Here is a 21258-nt window from a genome sequence, read left to right as displayed (position 1 = left end):
TATTTACCCAGATGACTTGAAAACTTACGTCCCCGCAAAAATCTACACATGAATGTCTATAGCACCTTTCTTCATAATTGCCCAAACTTCCAGATGAACTTCAATAGGTCAACAGTTAAACTGTGGTATAGCCATACAATGGAGTATTACTCAGCAATAAAAAGAAATAAGCTATCAAGCTATGAAAAGTCATGGAGGAACCTTAAATGCATGTTGCTAAGTAAAAGCAGCCAATCAGAAAAAGCTACATACTGTATGATTCCAACTATATGACATTCCTGGAAAAGGCAAAACTATGGAGACAGTAAAAAGATCAGTAGTTGCCAGGGGTTCCTGAGGGAGGGGGAAAAGGATGAACAGGTAGAGCCCAGGGGATTTTTAAGTAGTGAAATTACACTGCATGATACTGTAATGGTGGATACATGACATTGTGCATTTGCCAAACCCAGACAACTGTACAACATAGAGTAAACCTATGGTAAACTACGGACTTAAGTTAATAATATTGTATTGTATTAATATTAATATTGTGTTCACATTGATTCAACAATTGTACATGAGATGTTAAGAACAAAAAAAGCTGGAAGAAGAAGGAAATAATTTCTGTACAATTTTTCTATAAACCTAAAACTACTCTAAAAAATAAAGCTTATTTTTAAAAAAGTGATAGAACTATACCCCAAAAAAGCCAATTTTACTGAATGTTCATTTAATAAAACAAATCCCAGGCACATTCTCCCAGAGATACAACTAAGTTTGCTAAATAGGTAAGTTTGTGAACTTCTCTTTCTAGTAAAATAGTTCCTACTTAAACCTATGAAACCACACTCTAAACTTTACTCAGCCTCCCTTTTAATCCAAATACCTTTGGAAGCCAGAATTTGCCTCCAGATAAAATCTGAAATCCTGCCCCCACAATGAACATACATGTACTTGCACATTTGTATTCACACACAATTACTGCACTATGAATGTATGTGCCCTTCTCTCCTGCTCTTTTTTTTAATTAAAAAATTTTTAAAAATTTATTTATGAGAGATAGGGACAGCGTGAGCGGGGGAGGGGCAGAGAGAGAGGGAAGACACCAAATCCAAAGCAGGCTCCAGGCTCTGAGCTGTCAACAGAGAGCCTGACTCAGGGCTTGAACTCACAAACCAAGAGATCATGACCTGAGCCGAAGTGGGACACTGAACCGACTAAGCCACCCAGGTGCCCCTCTCCTGCTCTTTATCAACAGTGTCAATAATATGCTTCTCATGATTTTCCATAAAATCTTAACCCAATAGTAATATTTGGCTGTACCTAGTAAATTCTTATCTCCTTCCTAAGATATGTACTAATTAAAATTGTAATGAGAAAAAAAAAAACAACTATTCATTAAATAAACCGAATAGCTTTACCAAGCTGGTAGAAAACTTTAAAAGATAAAGTCAGCATCTCTATTTGATTCAAAGATAATGAAGAAGCAAGGGCACTCAGTGAGATGAGTAATGGTATCGCCTTGTTGAAGCAATGGGCATGGAAAATGATCTGGCAGTTGCGTGTAAAGTACTTTATGGCTATCGTTTCTCACCCAAAATGCTTTCTTCCTCATCTCTGAAACATTGATTCTAAACAGATGGCATGATCATCTGTTAAAGACATTCAAGCCAAGAAAACAAGCAGAACAGCTTATTTCCAATCATCATTATTATATTTGACTGGAAAACTCTATGAAATATGAAACATTCCTAAGCAATTTTTCTTGAACAAAGCAAACATTTATGAAGGGCATACTATGTGCTCCTAAATGAATGAGAAATGGTGTCTGCTTTCTAAGAGTTTGGGTCTAATGGAGATAAAAGCCATTTTGCCCTGTCAACCAAATGTAAAAACAAAGACCAAAGACAGTGTGGTTGTTTATCATTAAAGAAAAAGGAACCAAGAAACAATTTGGATTTCTTTAATAATTCAATAGTATGATCATGACAGGCTAGAGTGTTTTTATATCACTGAGAGAAAAAATACATAAATTCTTAGGAAACAGTCCTTTTTTTACAAAGGAGTTAAGTGTTCAATTTTTGTAACTTGTATTTTTCCACAAAATATGTAAACCGAATTCTACCTGGGCAGAGGAAAAAAGAAACAACAGAAAAAAAGTGAAGCAACTTTTCATAGAACACAGATATGCCTACACAGAGGGTTAATCTGCTCTATTCCAGGGTACACACTCAAATAGGGAATATTTTCTAGAATCAAAGCACCAAGGGTACAAGTTCATCTAAATACTAAACTAATACAGGAAGGCATGTGTACAGTGTGTTTGCGTTATGGTCCATGTGCAGAAACTGGCCCATTTACAGAACTGTATCAAGTCATTCAATACCAATTCAATACCAATGGCTCTAATTTCTGACGAGAAGAGTAAACAAACCTGACCAAGTGGGATCTGGTTCTGCTTCTTTTCTAACTCATCTAACACAAGTGCTCAAAGACCTTAATGTTCTATAAGTATCTGCTAATGGGTTTCTGTGTTCTATTTATCTGTTTACCCCTAGTTAATGTCACATGTGCATCTCCAATGGGTAAGTATTCATTGGATCTTAGTGTTTTTATACAACATGTATCTGATCTGAAAATCACAGGTAGATTCCTCTATTTGCAAGCACACACATTCCTATTTACAAAGACAATGACAGGCAATGTTCAAAGATTCATTTCAGAATGACAGACTAATTTGTAAATGACATACTAAAGGAAACAATTTTCTTTAGATCACATTGGAGCTAAAAAGCCTGAGGCGAAATGTTCTCAAAGCATGGTCCAGGAAACCACGAGAGTTTCTGAGACCATTTCAGAGTCTGTGAGATCAAAAATATCTTCATAATACTACTAAGCTGTTATCTCCCTTTTTCATTCTCATTTTCTCATAACTGTATGGTGGAGCTTTCCAGAGTCTCTAAGATTTGTGGTATCCTCACAGCCTGATTGCCGAAATAAATGTGAGAATCCATCTGTCTTTTATTAACCTAGGCATCACCAACAGATACACACTAAGTTCTCTGAGGTCTTGATAATTTTTAAGAGTATAAAGAAGTCTTGAGACTAAAAAGTTTGAGCATGGTAGATTAGGGCACATTCATCTATATTAGTTTTCCCACAAAACCTGGAAATAATTAACAATCTGGAAAAAAAACTTTAGAACTATGGCAGTTGTGCTATGGGAACAAATTTACTTTTAAATGTCATTTCTAGGTTGTTTCTATTGCACTTACAGCTACTCAACCACCAAAAAAGGGAAAAAAATTTCCTTAGAAAATACTTAATCCAGGGGCACTTGGGTGGCTCAGTTGGTTAAGTGCTGACTTCAGCTCAGATCATGATTTCACGGTTCATGTGTTCAAGCCCCAGATTGGGCTGTCTCCAGCGCAGAGCCTGCTTCAGATCCTCTGTCCACCCTTCTCTCCCTGCTCCTCCCCTTCTCATGCACGTGCATGAGAAGCTCTCTCTCCCCCAAAATTAAATAAACTTTAAATAAATAAACATTAACAAAAAAGAAAATAATCCAATTTATTAACTTCATAGACACAGTGGCCATATCAGACCTAGAACCCAGATCCAACTAGGAAGATAAAGCAAAAGATATATAATAATAAAACATATACAAGTTCTACTTCTGCTGTTAAGAGAATGAGCACCTAAGAAACTGGTCCTCTGATTAAATAATAGCTATAGGCTCCAGATAAAATACAAAAAGCTGCTACATGAGAATTCTGGAGATTGATCAGTGACAGGTAAATTTTGGAGAGATTCAGAGCCTGGTGCAAGCAACCAACATACAGAGTGAATTTCCCCTTTTCTGTAGCTTTGTCCTGAGGGTGACTGCAGTCAAACTCCAATGAAAGACAACTATCTTTCTAGCCAGAAGAGCCAGGGGAAAGAGATCAGGCAATCAGAATGAAGGAAGCAAGAGAATGGGCACCCCAGATTCTGTTTAAATTCAACCTGAACCTCTGAATCATAAACAACATATGCATGAGGCAAAACAGAAAGCAGCTAGCTGTGAGTAAGGGTAAAAGTACTGAACTAAATGAAATCTGAGCCAATGTCCACTGCAAGCATGACAGCTTGAACCTAACCAAGTAACTACCTGCTAAAATAACATTGTGGGGTGCCTCGGTGGCTCAGTTAGTTAAGCTTCTGACTTCAGCTCAGGTCATGATCTTGCAGTTCGCGAGTTCAAGCCCCATGTCGGGCTACGGTACTGACAGCTCGGAGCCTGGAGCCTGCTTCAGATTCTGTGTCTCCCTCTCTCTCTGCCCCTCCCTCACTCATGGTCTGTCTCTGTCTCAAAAATAAATAAATGTTTAAAAAAATTTTTTTAAATAAAAAATCGATATTCTTCAGAAGAAAGTAACAAAATCCAGAGAATCCACAAAATTATATTCACATTGTCCAGGATAATATGTAGTATTACCCCATATATGAACAGCCAGGAAAATAGGACTCACTCTCCAGGGAAAAGACAACCCACATATGGCAACCCTGAGATGACCCAGATGTTAGAATTATCATACAAAGACTTTAAAGCCACTATTAAAAATATGCTGAGTGAGAAAAAGTAAAATATCCTTACAATGAATCAACAGACATGAAATCTCAGCCAAGTACTACAAAAGGAAAATACTCTCACAATGAATAAAAAGATATAAAATCTCAGCAGAGCACTAGAAAATATTAAAAATATTAAAAGCAAGGACTTCTGCTTCTAGCCAAGATGGAATAGGAAAAATAAATAGTGCTCAACTAATTTTACCAGGCTACCATAATCCTAATACCAATCTGATAAAGTAATTTAAAACATTGTGCTCCAGTATCCGTAATAAATATAGCAAAAAAACCCTTAAATTATTTCCAGATCAAATCTATCAAGACACAAAAAAAGAGTATATACTGTAACCAATTCAGAGTTATTCCAGAAATGTAATGTTAAACATCTGAAATTAAAGTATGCAGAATTAAGGAGAAAAATCACACGGTCATTTCAATAGATGCAGAAAAAGCATCTGACAATATTCAACATCCATTCATGATAAAAACTCTCAGAAACTGGGAGTAGGAGGGAACTTCCTAACACCAATAAAGGGCATTACTACCATTATGTTTAATTAAGAAAGGATGACTCATTTCCCCCTACGATCGGGAACAAGGATTTCCCCTTGCATCACCTTTATTCAATATTGTACTGTACATTCTAGCTATTGAAATAAGTCACAAAAAATAAATAATAAAAAGCACACAAAGCAGTCCAAGTTTGCAGGTATGAGTGTTTACAGAGAAAATCCCAATAAATACACAAAATAACTACGAGAACTAAAAAATTAATATAATAAGGCTACAAGATACTAGGTTAATAAATTAAAAGGAACTATATTGTTTTATACTAGCAACAAACAGATGAGAAACAAAAATTCAAAAACAATTCCATTTGCAAGAATGCACCCCCAAAACTCCCATAAACTACGTAGGAATAGCTCTAACAAAAGATGTCCAAAATCTCTCAAGATATTGAAAGAATTAAAGAAAAATCTAAATGAAAGAAATATATGCCCGGTTCATGGAGTGGAGAACCTGTTGTTGCTAAGATGGCAATTCTCCACAAATTGATCTACAAATCTTTATCAAAATTGCAACAGGACTTTTTTTTTTTTTTTTGTAGAAATGGACAAATTGATCCTTGAATCACTTGGAAATACAAAGAACCTAGAAAACCCACAGGAATTTTGATAACAAGAACAAAGTTGGAGGACTTACCATAAATGGTTTTAAAACAAGGGATCTATAATAGTAGAATTTGATATTGGTGAAAGGTAGACATATAGATCAGTGGAGCAAACAGAAAATCCAGAAATAGATGAACACATATTTAGTCAATTGACTTTAGAAAGACATTTCAAAACAATTAAATTAGTAAAGAAAAGATTCTTCAACAAATGATGGTAAATCAGCTGCATATTCATATAGAAAAAAATTACCTCACTTATTAACTCATACAAAAAAACTAGTTTGAAATGGATCATAGGTCTAAATGTCAAGCCCAAAACTACAAAACTTCTAGGAAAAAAAAAAAAAATAAAAACCACTAAAGAAATTTATATGATTTTAGGTTAGTCCAAGATTCCCTATAGAGAAAACAAAAAGCCCTACCAATAAAATAACATTAAAAAACACACTGTATTTCACTAAACTTATAAATTTTTGCTCTTTAGAAAGCATCATTAAGAACATGAAAAGGCAAGCCACAGAATGTAAGAAAATACTCCCAACATGCGTATCAAAAAAAGGACTTGTATCCAAAAAAAAAAAGAAAAATACAAACACACATGCAAAAGTGTACGTATACACACACTCTCTCCCCCTCCCTCTCCCTCCTTCTCTGTTCCCCTCTCCTCTCTCAAACCTCAACACAAGAAGACAGAAATCCCATTAAAAAATAAGGGGAAAAAACATGAAACTACTTTACATGTATACTAGGAGTGAAAAAATAAGGAAATAAATTACAGATAATGGGAGCTAAGTTTCTCACTAACAGAAATAAAGATACTGCAAATAAACAAACTGAGGTAGAAGAATGAACTCTGTGCTGTTAGAGTTGAATGTATCAATATGAAGTCATGTTTAGTTTAATACACATATAGATACTTGTGTATACCAGCTCTATCCACTGCGAGGACCTAGAAGCAGTTACAACCCAGTAGCCACAAGCATACCCAGTACCCAGATCTTGTTTCTAAATACCATTATCTAACGGAAGGAACAGGACTCCTTGCAAAAATGGCTCATTCAGGGTTGAAACAGGGGAAAGACAAGATGAGCCTGGATCATATAGTGCCAGAAATTTTAAAAGTGCTTTAAAAAGCACACAAATAAAAAAGAGAGTCATGTCAAAAGGATATAGGAGCCAACCTGAAAGAGCTCTCAATGTCACAAGGTGAGCAAGAAAATAAATAACACAGTATTTGATTATAACCTAAAGTATAAGATAAATATATAAAAGTCCATACTGATGAATAAATAAATAAATGGGGCAGGACAAATCTTCCCCACAAAGAATTCTAAATAACATATGTAGGCAGTCTTCCCTCAGAAGGTGGAGTCTAAGTCCCCTCTACTGGAGTGTAGGCTGGACGTAGTATCTTGCTTTCAAAAAATTAAGAGTATGGAGGGGCGCCTGGGTGGCTCAGTCGGTTAAGCGGCTGACTTCGGCTCAGGTCACGATCTCACGGTCTGTGAGTTCGAGCCCCGTGTCGGGCTCTGTGCTGACAGCTCAGAGCCTGGAGCCTGTTTCAGATTCTGTGTCTCCCTCTCTCTGACCCTCCCCCGTTCATGCTCGGTCTCTCTCTGTCTCAAAAATAAATAAACGTTTAAAAAAAAAAAAAAAGTTAAAAAAAAAAAAATTAAGAGTATGGAAACAATACTCCAAAGGAGAGTACAGTGGATAAACCTAGGGAACACCACCTTAAGCAAGTAGTGGTTAAGGTAAATATCAACAGGGATTAGTAATGGCGATTTAAATGCAGGAAGGAATGAGAAACTGTCATAGATCAGAGAAGCCTAGGAAGACAATGTGGTATCCTGGGCTGGATACTGGAACAGTGAATCCAGGCTATTCATGGCAAAACAACAGACAAATCCCAATCACAGGATATTCTATAAAATACCTGTCTAGTTTTCCTCAAAACTCTCAAAGTCATTAAAAACAATGAAAGTCTGAGAAATTTTCACAACCAAGAAGAGTCTAAGGAAGCAGGACTACTAAATGTAATATGGTTTTCTTCATGGGATTCTGGAACAGAAAAGAACATTAGGTAAAAATTAAGGAAATTTGAAGAAAGCATGGATTTTAGTTAATGCTGATTTATCAGTATAGGTTCATTAATTATAATAAATGTATCATTAAGGTAAAATGTTAATAACAGGAGAAACTGGCTGCAAGGTATACACTTTGTACTGTCTTTGTCATAATTCTATAAATCTACTACTGTTATAAAATAAAGTCTAGTTATTTTTTAAAAAGACATTAGTGGAAACACTGGTGAAACCTGAATAAAGCCCACAGTTAATGGTAACATATCAATGTTAGCTTCTTAGTTTGATATTGTACAATGTTAAATGTAACATGGTTATAGAAGAGGTTAATATTAGGGGAAAATGGATGAAAGTTATATGGAAACATTCTGAACTATCTTTGCAAATTTTCTGCAAATATAAATAGTTTATTTTTTTATGGGCAAAAATACTTAAACTTACACTTCCTAAAGAATACACAAGTGACCAATAAAGATATGAAAAATGTCTGCCATAGAAATGCGTTACAAACTAAGAAAACACTATACACCCTCAAGAACAGCTAAAATTAAAGAGAATAACCTCTTAGATGAAATAGACAAATCCTTGAAAAATGTAAGCTACTAAACTGAAGCTCACCCAAGAAGGAGATAACTTCAGTAACCCACAAATATGAAAGAACTGAATTCCTAGTTCAAAGCACACAAAGAAAATTCCATGTGCAGATAGCTTCACTGGTAAATTCTACCATACACTTAAAAAATAATTCCAATTCTACACCTATTCTTCCAGAAAACAGAAGAAAAATCACCTCCCAACTCACTGGGTTGTAGCCAACATCACCCTGACAACAAAACCAAAGAGATTCTAAGAAAACAAAGTACAGACCAGACCAATATCCCTAATGAATGGAGACGCAAAAATCCTTTAAATATTTTAGCAAATTGAATCTGGCAATACATATAAAAAATATTTCCTCATGAACAAGAGGGGCTTTCCCCAGGAATGCAAAGTTGGATTAACATTCAAACATCAATGTATTTCACCACCATGATATGAGAAAACAGAAAAACAAAAATACAATTATCAATGGATACGGGAGAGGCATTTGACAAAATCCAAAACATATGAGCAAAGTTCAAGATGACAACAGCAGAAATTTCATAAGAAACAAATAAATGTCAAAAAGATACGTTGGCCATTGATGTAGTTTGAGAAGATGCTAAATCTTTTAAAAGCCATCAAGTATGAACTCAAGTTCTTATAACAGAGAAAGTTACATTTGATCTTACAAAGTAAGTACTCTGATTTCTTTTTTTTTTTTACTGTTTTTTAACATTTCTTTATTTTTGAAAGAGAGAGACAGAGCACTAGTGGGGGAGGGGCAGAGAGAAAGAGGGAGACACAGAATCTGAAGCAGGCTCCAGGCTCTTGAGTTGTCAGCACAGAGCCCGATGAGGGGCTCAAACCCACGAACTGTGAGGTCATGACCTGAGCCAAGGTCGGATGCTTAACCGAATGAACCACCCAGGGACCCCCAAAGTAATCTGATTTCTTTCAGCATCAAATACGCCTTCTGACTGACTATACTTAGGCTAAAATTAAAGTCAATTCTTAAAAATTGAAACTGTCTGGGTTGGAGTATAATGACCTTGGGGATTTAGAAAGGGAATGAGGAAAAAAGGTAACAGTAAAGTTTCTAATTTGCTACAGGTGAGTCTCAAAGTAGAAAATTAACAAGTACATGGCATTACTGCCTGAAAGAAGACAAGTAAACCAAAATTTGCCTCTGCTTGTGAAATGATTGTGGGAAAGTTGCTTCCTGTCTTCAGGCCTCATTCTCCATCCTGTAGTATGAGGAGAGTATGCTTGCTCACAAAAAAGAAAGAAAGAAAATTTTCAGGCCCAGAATGGTGTCACTTAGATCGAGTTCCCAAACTGGTACTTACTATGAAATCTAACTGCATTTCAACCTCCTCTAGAAATGGCCAGCTAGGAATTTTTCAGTCTTTGCCAATGAGTCTGACCCTTAGGCCCTCTGTATCCCCACAAAAAAGATGAGGCAATCTGCATGATAAGACACTTTGCTTCTCCCCCAAGGAGGCAGGCCTTGCCTGGAACAATCCTCTTCTTTTGCTAATAACTTTCTCGCCCCTACCCTCCTTCTATAGAAACCTTTCACTTTGTACAATTTAACTTGCTAGATAAGGTATTGCCCAATTGATTCCCGTGTCATTTGAAAAAGCCACATAGAAATTCAAATTTTCTTGGCTGAATTTTGTTATTTAACATGCTAGATTCATTCCTAAATTCAGTATTTATTGAGCACTTACTATGTGTCAAACACTTTTCTAGACAATGGTGAATACAGCAGTGAAGAAAAACAGACAAAAATCCCTAGCCTCATAGAGTTTGGAGAGACAGACAAAGTACATATGCAAAGTATATAGCATGTTAAAGGGCAGTAAATACTAGGAGAAAAATAAAATGGGGAAGGGGGTTGAGTGTGCTGAGGAAGGTTGGCTTTAGTGGGGTTATACAGGAAGTAGATGATTTCTAGGTCCACTTTTAGTTCAAAAATCAATGATTCTCTTCTATGTTGACCAGGCAGCGTAAAAACACAAAGTGAACCTCTGAACCTGACCTCTTTACACTCACACATTCTATCGCCTTGCTCTATGTGTCACCACTTATATTTTAGAAAAATAGGATTAAACATACATTTTTTCATACTGAGACAAAACATATGCTGTCATTTAATGGAATAAGTAATTTCCCAGTCTTGCCTTGGGGAGACGAAAATAAGAAAGAAAGAAAAAAACCCTAGCAATTTCTACTCAGACAAAGGTTCTAAAAATGTGGCATTTCTGTACACTACAGAAAGGATTAAAATTATCTGTTTTTTTTCTCCTTTTCCAATATGTTTGTGGTCTGGAATTTCTTCCTTGACTGAGCTTAAGTTAAAACAAGACGTGGTTTAACAGCTTCTCCAAAATGGAAGATTTTCCATAGGCAAGAAAAGTCATATGAATAAATATTACTACTATAGTTATTGCAGCTGCCATATTTTGTGTACCTGCTATGTGCCAGGTACAGCTAGTCATTTTATATATTAGGTTGAATTATATGAAACTGCCATTTATAGGTCAAAATCAGCAATTTCGTATAGTTTAAATACATTATCATCCATTAACTTCAAAGTTCATGAGAGAGGAGTCTGTGTAAGTGGTTAATTGCATTGCTTTTCTATAGTTCATCTATTAAACTATTATCTTGGGCAAATCTTCAAGATGATATGGAACTTTTGTTTGGAGATAAAAAGGCCTTTTCCTAAGTTGATATGCTATAAATGACAACTGGAAGATACTGCCTCTCTGTGAAAATGAGTTAGTAAAAACAAAACAAAACAAAACAAAACCAAAACAAAACAAAACAAAAAAACAACTCAAAGTTTTTTAGTTAGGACTTAATTTGAGCACAGATATCATCAAAAGCTGTCCATAGCCATGGGGTTTCATTTCAAGAAAAGTTCAATTTATTAGTTATGCCCACTATTCTGCTCAAAGACAGAATCTTTATTCCAAAATTAGTATTTTTAAAAATAATTAATTTAGAAAAGAGTCTAGAGCAACCCCAAATTACACTAATATCTTGAATCTGTCCATTTGGGTTGGAATTTCTATTTCTTTGGAAATGCCTCATCAAAAGAATCTTTCCCCAAAGAGAACACTGTCCATAAACCAGCCTATTAAGTTTACTCCAAATAATTTTAAGTTCATCTTTTAAGCAGAGATTAGTCCCTAAAGGTTTTTGTTTTTTCTTTTGGCAGCTATTTCCCATTCACTATAGTCTGTGTCTAGAGTTCACATTAGTAAGACATTAATAAAATAGCTTTTAATTATTTTCTAAGTAATTGTATGTCATCTAAAGTTTCATCTAGCAGAAAAGGCAGGTCCTTTGTTTTTTTTGCATGTTCCATTAAGAGATGGGAAAGTGTTTTCCAATATTTAAATGCCAACATAAGTCTCAGTGAAACATTAAAAGAAAAAATACCTAAATAAAGCTTTTTGGGAAAAAATTAATTAACACAAGAAGAATATGATGATCACATTTAGCAATCAAGGAGTCTAAACAATAAATATATATAAAAACCTACCAACTCATTGCTTGTAGATGTGAGTCTTAGCTTTTCTTCAATTTCCTTTCCAATTTTCTGAACAGTTACCTGAGTCTGTTTAATTGCACACTGGGCTCTATGAAGCCTAGAAATAAAAGTTAGAGAAAAATTCAAGTGAGTTAACTATAAACTCTCAACACAGAGACATAAATGGAACAAACAAGAGACATAAATGGAACAAAATGAGGACAAACCTTCCAGGATAAACAGAATTAGTAATGAACTCAAACTGATCATTTCATAATTCCCTAGCATACCTGTAATGAAATAACAGGAATTACAATGTGCCCTTAAAACACCCTTTCAGGGCATCTAGGTGGCTCAGTCAGTTAAACAGCCAACTCTCAATTTCAGCTCAGGTCATGATCTCATGGTTCAGATCAAGCCCCAAGTCTGTGCTGTCAGCATGGAGCCCACTTGGGATTCTCTCTCTCCTTCTCTCTCCCCCTCTCTCTCTGTCCCTTCCCCACTTGTGTGCACACGGAGGAATAATACAGTAAGTAAAGAAACTTAAAAAAAAAAAACAAACACCCTTTCTATGCCTGCCTGCCTCTGATATATTGAGAGTTAAAATGGTGAACTCACAGGAGTCTGGAAGACACCTTAGAGAGAAAATAATCTGGCTGAATCCCATCATGTTAAAAATGTGAAAACTGAGGCCCAAGGAAATTAAGTGGATTGCTAAAGTCACCAGGAGAATATCAATGACGACAAACCTGAATATTACTTATGGGTATCCACAAAGAAAAAAAGAATTAACAATAATCCCAGTTAAAAAGACTAATTTAAAGCAGCAGCCACTTTGAAACAAGGAACATTGAAAAAAATTAGAAACTATTTTTCTTTTTTGCTTCCATTATGGGTTTGTGTTTTTCTTTGTCTCTTGGTCTTCAAATATAGCTTATGTATTTCTTATACATATACATATTAAAAATGGTCAAACTGTATTTTTAGATGACATGATTTTCATATAAAGAATCATTAGAAATCTACAAAACAACTACTAGAACTAATAAGGTCACAGGATACAAGGTCAACATACAAAAAAATTCAGTGATATTTCTATATATGGGTCAATAGTTTCACAATCACAATCACAATCTCAACAGGCTTTGGTTCTTTGGAAGAAATTAAGAAGCGTATTGATACTATAATTTATACAGAAAAACAAAGAATCTAGAAGAGATAAACCAAGATAAACTTAGAAAAAATAAAACTATATAATCAAAACAATATGCTACTGGCATAAGGATCAAAAAAATAGATCAATGGAACAGCATAAAGATTATATATAAAGATATAGAGCTACACATATATGGCCAATTGATTTTGGACAAAGGAATCCAGGCAAATTAACGGAGAAAAGAAAGTTTTTAAAACAAATGGTGCTGGAACATTGGACAAACATAGGGGGAAAAATTAATTTCATTCCCTACCTCACAGCACATTCAAAAGATTAATTCAAGGAGATTCAAGGAGAGCATAGTAAACATAAAAACTAAAATCACAAAACTTGTAGAAGAAACATAGAGAATCTCTTACAACCTTAGAAGAGGTAAAGATTTCATAGATAAGGTATGAAAAGCACTAACCATAAAATTAAAAATAGACAAATTGGACTTCACAATAATAAAAAATGTCTGTTCGGCTAAAGATGCCATTAAGAAATGATAAGCAGTCCACAGAGTGAGAGAAAATACTTGCAAAACATCTATCTGACCAAGGACTGCGTCTGGAGTACATAAAAAACTCTTATAAATCAGTCACAAAGAGACAATCCAGTTAAAAATGGGCAAAAAAGTAAAATGCTTCACAAAAGGTGATACAAGAGTGGCCAAAAAGTACAAGAAAAGGTATTCAACATCTTAGTCATCATAAAAATGCAAATTAAAATCACAATGAGATACATTCCACATCTATTAGAATAGCTAAAATTAAAATGAACATTGGGGCGCCTGGGTGGCTCAGTCGGTTAGGTGTCCAACTTCAGCTCAGGTCATGATCTCACCCTGCACTGGGCTCTGTGCTGACAGCCCATAGCCTGAAGCCTGCTTGGGATTCTGTGTCTCCTCTCTCTCTGCCCCTTCCCCACTCATGCTCTTTGTATCTTTCTCAAAAATAAATAAACGCTAAAAAAAATTTAAATGACAACATCTATTACTAGCAAGGATGTGGAGCAACTGGAACTTGCATCCATTGCTGGCAAAGTGTAAAAGAGCACTATCATTTGGAAAATAGTTTCTAATAAAGTTTAACAGCCATCTAACCTACGGCCCAGTATTTCTACTCCTAAGCATTTACTCGAGAAATATAAAAATGTATGTCTACACAATGATTTGTATAAGAATATTCATAGACAACAATGCAAATGGCCATCAAACAGGAGAATCAATTAACAAATTGAGGTATAATCATGAAATTCCACTCATCAATAAAAAGGAACACACCATTGATATATACACAACACTATGAATGAATCTCAACAACAATGATGTTGAGTGAAAAAGCCAGTAACAAAAAGTATACTGTATGACTCCATTTATACATAGTTCAACAACAGGTAAAAGCAATCCATAGTGACAGAAATCAAGAGTCGCTGGCTGTCCATGTGGGGTGGAATTGACTGGTAGAGAACGGGGATGGGGGTGGGGCAAAGTAACTTTCTGAGGTGATGGAAATATCCTATATATCTTTACTGGGATGAGGGTACACAGTTATACACGGAATTTAAACTTAAGATCTACACATTTTACTGTATGCAAGTTTTACCTCAGTTTTTAAAAATTACTCAACAATCCCAATCTGAAAGATATCCTATATACAAGGTTAATTTCATTAGGGATTTGATGGCATCAATACCTCTGCCAACATTATGATGATGATGACACTATGCACTAAAAATATTCATGACGTATTTTGCACTTTCAGAAACTGCCTGACAGTTATTGAGGATTTCCTAGGTCATCTAAAGGAGCAACTCTGATTAGTGCTAGGTTGCTAATAAGATCGGTTATACAAGCAACTTCCTCAAAGCTCCTCCAATAGAGGTTATATTCCATCCTATTGCCTCTTGCTCTGGGAGTGTATGTGTATACACTCTTTTGATAGTAATACTCTCTTACAAAGTTTGCTCTAAAGAAATTTAAAAGCAAGGAAAGGCCCCTTGTAATGCGGTCCCAGCAAACATCTCCAGCATTGTTTCCTGATATTCCTTACCTTGTGAGCTCAGTTCCAACAAAACCAAACCACCAACAATTCCCTAAACACACCATGCCATTTCTTGTTTGTAACTTTGAGTGAGCTGATCTATCCGCCTGTAAGTCTTCCCTACCTCTTAACAGATAAGGACAGTCTTGAGTCCATTAAAGAGGCAGCTCAAACACAACCTCTTCTTCAAAGACCTTCCTGAACTATTCCAGACAGGTACAGGCACTCCTTTCTATAGAAATCTGCAGCATCATGTATATAATACCACTAACAAAGATTACAGAACTATTATTTTATAGCAACTGTTTATTTCCTTATTAGATCTTTCGGGGGGGGGGGGGACCTCTCATTTTCAAATACATTCCCAGTGCTTAGCACAGGATGTGGCACAAAGGAGGCACTCAGTATATATTTGCGAACTGAACGGCAACTAACTCCTGAATATAAAAGCTCAGTCCTAAAATGTGATTATTTTTTACTGATATCAGTGGGGGATTGAGAGATTAAGGTGATAGTTTTCTGTATTTAAAATTTTTAAATATTATATTCAAAACAAAAATCAAATAAAGAACACTCACTTAGGTAAGGAAATGTGCAATTTTTACTAAAAATGTTATCAGAATTCTGATAATAATAGGCATTATCAATTCAGAGCAGAAATCAACAAAATAGCCTGTTACTTTAAAAGGGGGAAAACACTGCCTGAAACTCACTGGTACTATGCAAACAACCTTGTCAAATGGTAAAGACTTTAAAAATAAAAATGATTCATGACCATAATTAATGTATGACTTCAACTATTTGGCTCTCACTGCCCCAGACGCTTTCTGATCTTACCTTAGGGGCTTAAAACACACAGACAGAGTCACATTTCCTCCAATCTTCAGTGTTATCCAAATAGACTTTCAGAGCCCCTGCTACATCAAGACAGAGCTAATAATGTCCCCCTTTCAAATCCAACAGAAGAACAAAAGTTTGATGTGTTTAGGCTTTTAAACATAATGTGGGGCATCCTGATTCCCCTGGGGGTGAGGAGATGAAGGACTGACAAGAAAAGAAACAACTGCTTTACTTCCAAACCAGCTAGCCAGTTTCAGAGGAATGCATCTTGATTTGCAAACTATGAAATAATACTATAAAGACCGAAACACAGATCATCTAGTCATCTGGTGACAGGTCAATACCAACACTAATACTGCCAAGCTGAAATAAATTCATTATCACAGGTATGAGGAGGAGGGACTAAGTAACTATCTGATAGGTATTCTAGTTAGAGCAAATAGATGCATCCCAATTAATATGCTTTGAGATAACTGTAAGATTGAAACTGGGCTTTAAAATAATGTTTTGGGGTTAGATAGTGTTGTGAATGTAAAAATCTACTGAATGAAAGGCATTATAACAAATAAATAATAAATACCGAGACCACAACGACCAAAATATTAACAATCATTTCAGTAAAGGAGAAGTTAGGAGACCATTGTTTACTTAGTGTTGATCATATCACATCTGAAATGCTGCATTCCATTTTAAGGTGAAGGACCAATTAGAACACTTAGAAAGGCAGCATAGTTCCCTGTGGCCTGCATGAAGAGACACAAAGGGCGAAGGAAATATAAGAAAAGACAGGAATCTATTGAGAGACACAGACATTATCGCTGATGGCTTTGCATTCCATATGAAAGAGCGCCGATTATTTTTCTGAGGGTAGTGGGAAACAAAGTTTTAAGCTGGAAAAGATTTAATTACATTTGCACTTTAGAAAGATCTTTCTTCCTGTAATAAGGTAAATGGGACACAGAAACAAGACTGGAAACAGGAAGGCTAGTGTGTGGTTATTAGAGCCTTCCTAGGAAAAGTTTAGGCATCTTTCTAAATTAAAATAGTAACAGAAGGGATAGTGTAGACGTGAAAAGTGAGAAAAAAGGAGTAATAAAAAATGATGCCTGAAAACAAATTACCAACATCAAGAATACCAGCAAAGACATCACTAGATCTTATAGACATTCAAAGGAGAATGGAAATTATGAGCAATATGCCAATAAATATGAAAACTAAGATGACGTAGTCAAATTGCTTTAAAAAAATCACAAGTTTACAAAACAAATAAATTAGAAAAACTGAACTGCCATTATCAATTAAAGAAACTAAGCTTGTAATTAAAACCACTCTCAAGTAGAAAGCTCTAGGTTCAGATGGCTTCACTGGGGTTATACAATGGGTTTTGTTTTGTTTTGTTTTTTGTTTTGCCTTGCTTTGCTTTGTTTTTTGGAGACAGAGAGCGGGAGAGAGAGCAAATCCCAAGCAGGCTCCACATGCCGTGCAGAGCCCAATGTGGGGCTTGAATTCATGAACCATGAGATCATGACTTGAGCCAAAACCAAGAGTCGGATGCTTACCCAACTAAGCTACCCAGGCACCCCCCGTGCTATACGAGTTTTAACAAAATCTTTCAAAGAAGAGGAAACACTTTTCAATTTATTTTATGAGGCCAGTATAACCCTCATACCAAAACATGACAAGAAGGTGACAAGAAGAGAAAATTACAGACAAAACTCACACATGAACATAAATGAAAAAATCATTAACAAAATGTTAGCAAATCCACTCTAGCAATGTATGAAAAGAGTAAGGCACATCTTGATCATATAGGTTTATCTGAAGAGTACAAGGTTAGTTTACCATTTGAAAACCAACAGTGACAAAAATAATGAAGAAAAACCATATGGCTATCTCAGAAGATGCCCTCCAAAAAGCACTTGATACAATTCAATACCTGTTAATGATTAAAAACAAAAAAAAACCTTCAACAAACTAAGGAAAAAAGAGAGTTTCCTCTGGTGAAGAATTTATTTAAAAAATCTACAGCTAATGCAAAAATGGAACTTACACAAAAAACATCTAAGCTAATGTTATACTTAAGAACAGGACCAAGGAGAGATACCCGCTTTTCACCACTCTAATTCAACACTGTAATCAAGGTCCAAACCATTGCAATAAGGCAATTTAAAAAATCATAAATATAGGAAAGGAAGAAGCAAAAACGTCTCTTCATGGATGCAATAATTGTACACATATAAAAAGCCAAAGAATCTGTAATTAAACTGATAATTTTAGCAAGATTGCAAGATTCCAGATTAATATACAAAAATTTAATGGTATTTTTAATATCATTATCAACAAATAACTAGGTAAGTCTAATGGAAGATGTGAAAGACCTGTGCACTGAAAACTGTAAAACACTCCTGAGAAAAACACCTAACTAATGGAGACATATAACAATCACACGGGTTACAAGACTCAGTATTGTTAGTCTCCCCTAAATTAATCTATAGAGTCAATGCAATCCCAACCAAAGTCTTGCAGTCTTTTTTTTTTTTCAACTGACAAGGTGATTTTAAAATTGATACAGAAATATAAAAATCCTAGGATAGTCAAGAAAGTGTTGAAAAAAGAAACAAAGTTGGAGCTTACACTACCAGATTTTATGACCTCTCACAAAGCTCTAGTTTATAAAGCAGTAGTATTGTAGAAGTCTAAACAAACAGATCAATGAACTAGAATTCAGATTACAGAAATTGACCCATTATATAAAATCAATTTACTTTTTTTTTTAGATGATGATCAGCATTTTTATTTATTTTTTAATTTTTTAATGTTTATTTATTTTTGAGATACACAGAGACAGAATGCGAGTGGATTGGGACAGAGAGAGAGGGAGGCACAGAATCTGAAGCAGGCTCCAGGCTCCTAGCTGTCAGCACAGAGTCTGACGCGGGGCTCGAATTCACAAGCTGTGAGATCATGACCTGAGCTGAAGTCGGAGGCTCAACTGACTGAGCCACCCAGGTGCCCCAGCATTTTTATCAATTTACTTTTTGATTAGGGAAAGACAAGCTTTGTCAACAAATGACACTGAAATAATTGGATAGCGACACGGAAAAACTAAACCTCAATCTCTACCTCACATCATACACAAAAGTGAAATTGATATAGAGCAAAGACTAAATGTAAAATCTCGAACTATAAAGATTCTAGAATAACATGTAGAAAAATATATTCATGACCTTGGTTTAGGCAAAAATTTCCTAAACAGGAAACAAAAGGCACTATCCATAAAATAAAAACCTAATATATTTTAGCAAAATTTGAAACTTCTACTCTTTACCAGGCATTATTGAGAAAATGAAAAATCAAGACACAGAGTAGTAAAAAAAAATGTTCTATAGATACATAGATATAGACATAGATATAGATACAAACATACAGATATAGAGATCTATCTGACCAAGGACTTGTATCCATAATACACAAAAAATTCCTACAAATCAACAATAAAAAAACCAAACAACCCAATAAATATTACCAAAATATTTGAACAAACACTTCACAAAGGATGTAAGAATGGCCAATAAACATGAAATGGTGTTTCACCAGTCATCATGGAATTAAAAATTAAAATTAAAATCGGGGTGCCTGGGTGGCTCAGTTGGTTGAGCATCTGACTCTTGATTTTGGCTCAGGTCATGTACCCAGGTCATGGGATCGAGCGCCACATCTGGCTCTGCACTGAGCATGGGACCTGCTTGGGATATTCATTCTCTCTCTCTCTCTCTCTCTCTCTCTCTCTCTCTCCCCCCCTTCTGTTTGCACTCTCTCTCTAAATTAAAATAAAATTTAAATAAAAAACTGATATGCCAGTAGAAGCCCACTATAATGGCTAGAATTTACAAAACTGATGATACCAAATGATGGCAAGGAGTAGAAAAGCTGGGAGTTTCAAACATTTCTAGTAGGACTGTAAAACTGTATAACTACCTTGGAGAACTGGCAATTTCTAATCAATTAAATATACACCTAGTATATGAGAAGGTAACCCCACTCCCAGATACACAGTAAGACGTTTGTTTTCTTTTTTAAATTTTTTTAATGTTTATTTATTTTTGAGAGAAAAAGTGTGTGAGTGAGTGAGTGAGTGAGTGAGCAGGGGGAGTGGCAGAGAGGGAGACACAGAATCAGAAGCAGGCACCAGGCTCGGCTGTCAGCACAGGCCTGACGGGTTTAAACTCAAGGACCACGAGATCATGACCTAAGCCGAAGTTGGATGCCCAACCGACTGAGCGACCCAGGCGTCCCAACATTGTAAGACTTTTGTAAGGATATTTCTTAGCAGCTTTATTCAGAACAGCCAAAAAGTAGAAACAACTCAAATGTTCCTCAACAAGATAATGCATAAGTAAATTGTGGTATATGCACAGAAATACCACTCAGCAATAAAATAAACTGCTGACCTATACAACAATATGGATAAATTTCAGAAATTGTATGTTGAATAAAAAAAGTCAGAAACCAAAGAGTACACCATATGATTCCATTTAAAAGAAGTTTAAGAACAGGAAAAGCTAATAATGAAGAGGCAATAAGAAAAGGGTTTAACTCAGCCAGTGGTGGGAGTGAATGTGTAAGAACGATTGGCAAAGGGGTATAAAGGAACTTTCTGGACAAGAAAATATACTCTATAACATGACTGAATGATGACAACGTGGGTGTGTACATTTGTCAAAACTCATCAGCCTGTACACTTAAATTCTCTGCATTTTATTGTATATAGATTATACCGCAAAGGAAAAAGTAAAAAAATGATAGCTGGTATACGGCTTGGGGAATCAGGAAATGGTGATGTTATTTATTGAGATGGGGAATACAGAATGAGCAGTTTGAAAGAAATTCTACTTTCTTTGAGGTGCCTGTGCAATATCCAAGAGGAGGTGTTGAATATTACTTGAATATAAGGATCTGGAGCTTAGGAGACAGATCTTGGCCAGAGACAAAAATGTGGCAATCATTAGCACACAGATGGTTATTAACGCTATGAAAGTGAATGAGATCATTCTGGAAGACTGTGAGAATGAAAGAGAACAGAGCCTAGAACAGAATCCCGAGGAACATCAATATTTAAGGGATTAGAAAAAATAAATAAAAAGCTGCAAAAAATTCTGACCCAGAATATCCAGGTAAATAGGACAGCTGGGAGAGTTGGTGTTACA

General features: G+C 35.5%; 1 protein-coding gene across 1 annotated transcript in view; it reads right to left on the bottom strand.

Moving 5' to 3' along the window:
* Nucleotides 1–21258, bottom strand: part of UVRAG (UV radiation resistance associated) — a 296412-nt gene that overhangs the window by 151811 nt on the left and 123343 nt on the right. The window contains exon 7 of the mRNA XM_019449868.2: nt 11984–12089. Coding sequence (XP_019305413.1) covers nt 11984–12089 — 106 coding nt within the window. The remainder of the gene's footprint in view (nt 1–11983; nt 12090–21258) is intronic.

Source organism: Panthera pardus, unplaced genomic scaffold (assembly GCF_024362965.1).
Source record: "Panthera pardus isolate Hobbes unplaced genomic scaffold, ASM2436296v1 HiC_scaffold_12, whole genome shotgun sequence".
In the NCBI taxonomy this organism is placed as follows: Eukaryota; Metazoa; Chordata; class Mammalia; order Carnivora; family Felidae; genus Panthera; species Panthera pardus.
This window is presented reverse-complemented; position numbering and strand designations above follow the sequence as displayed.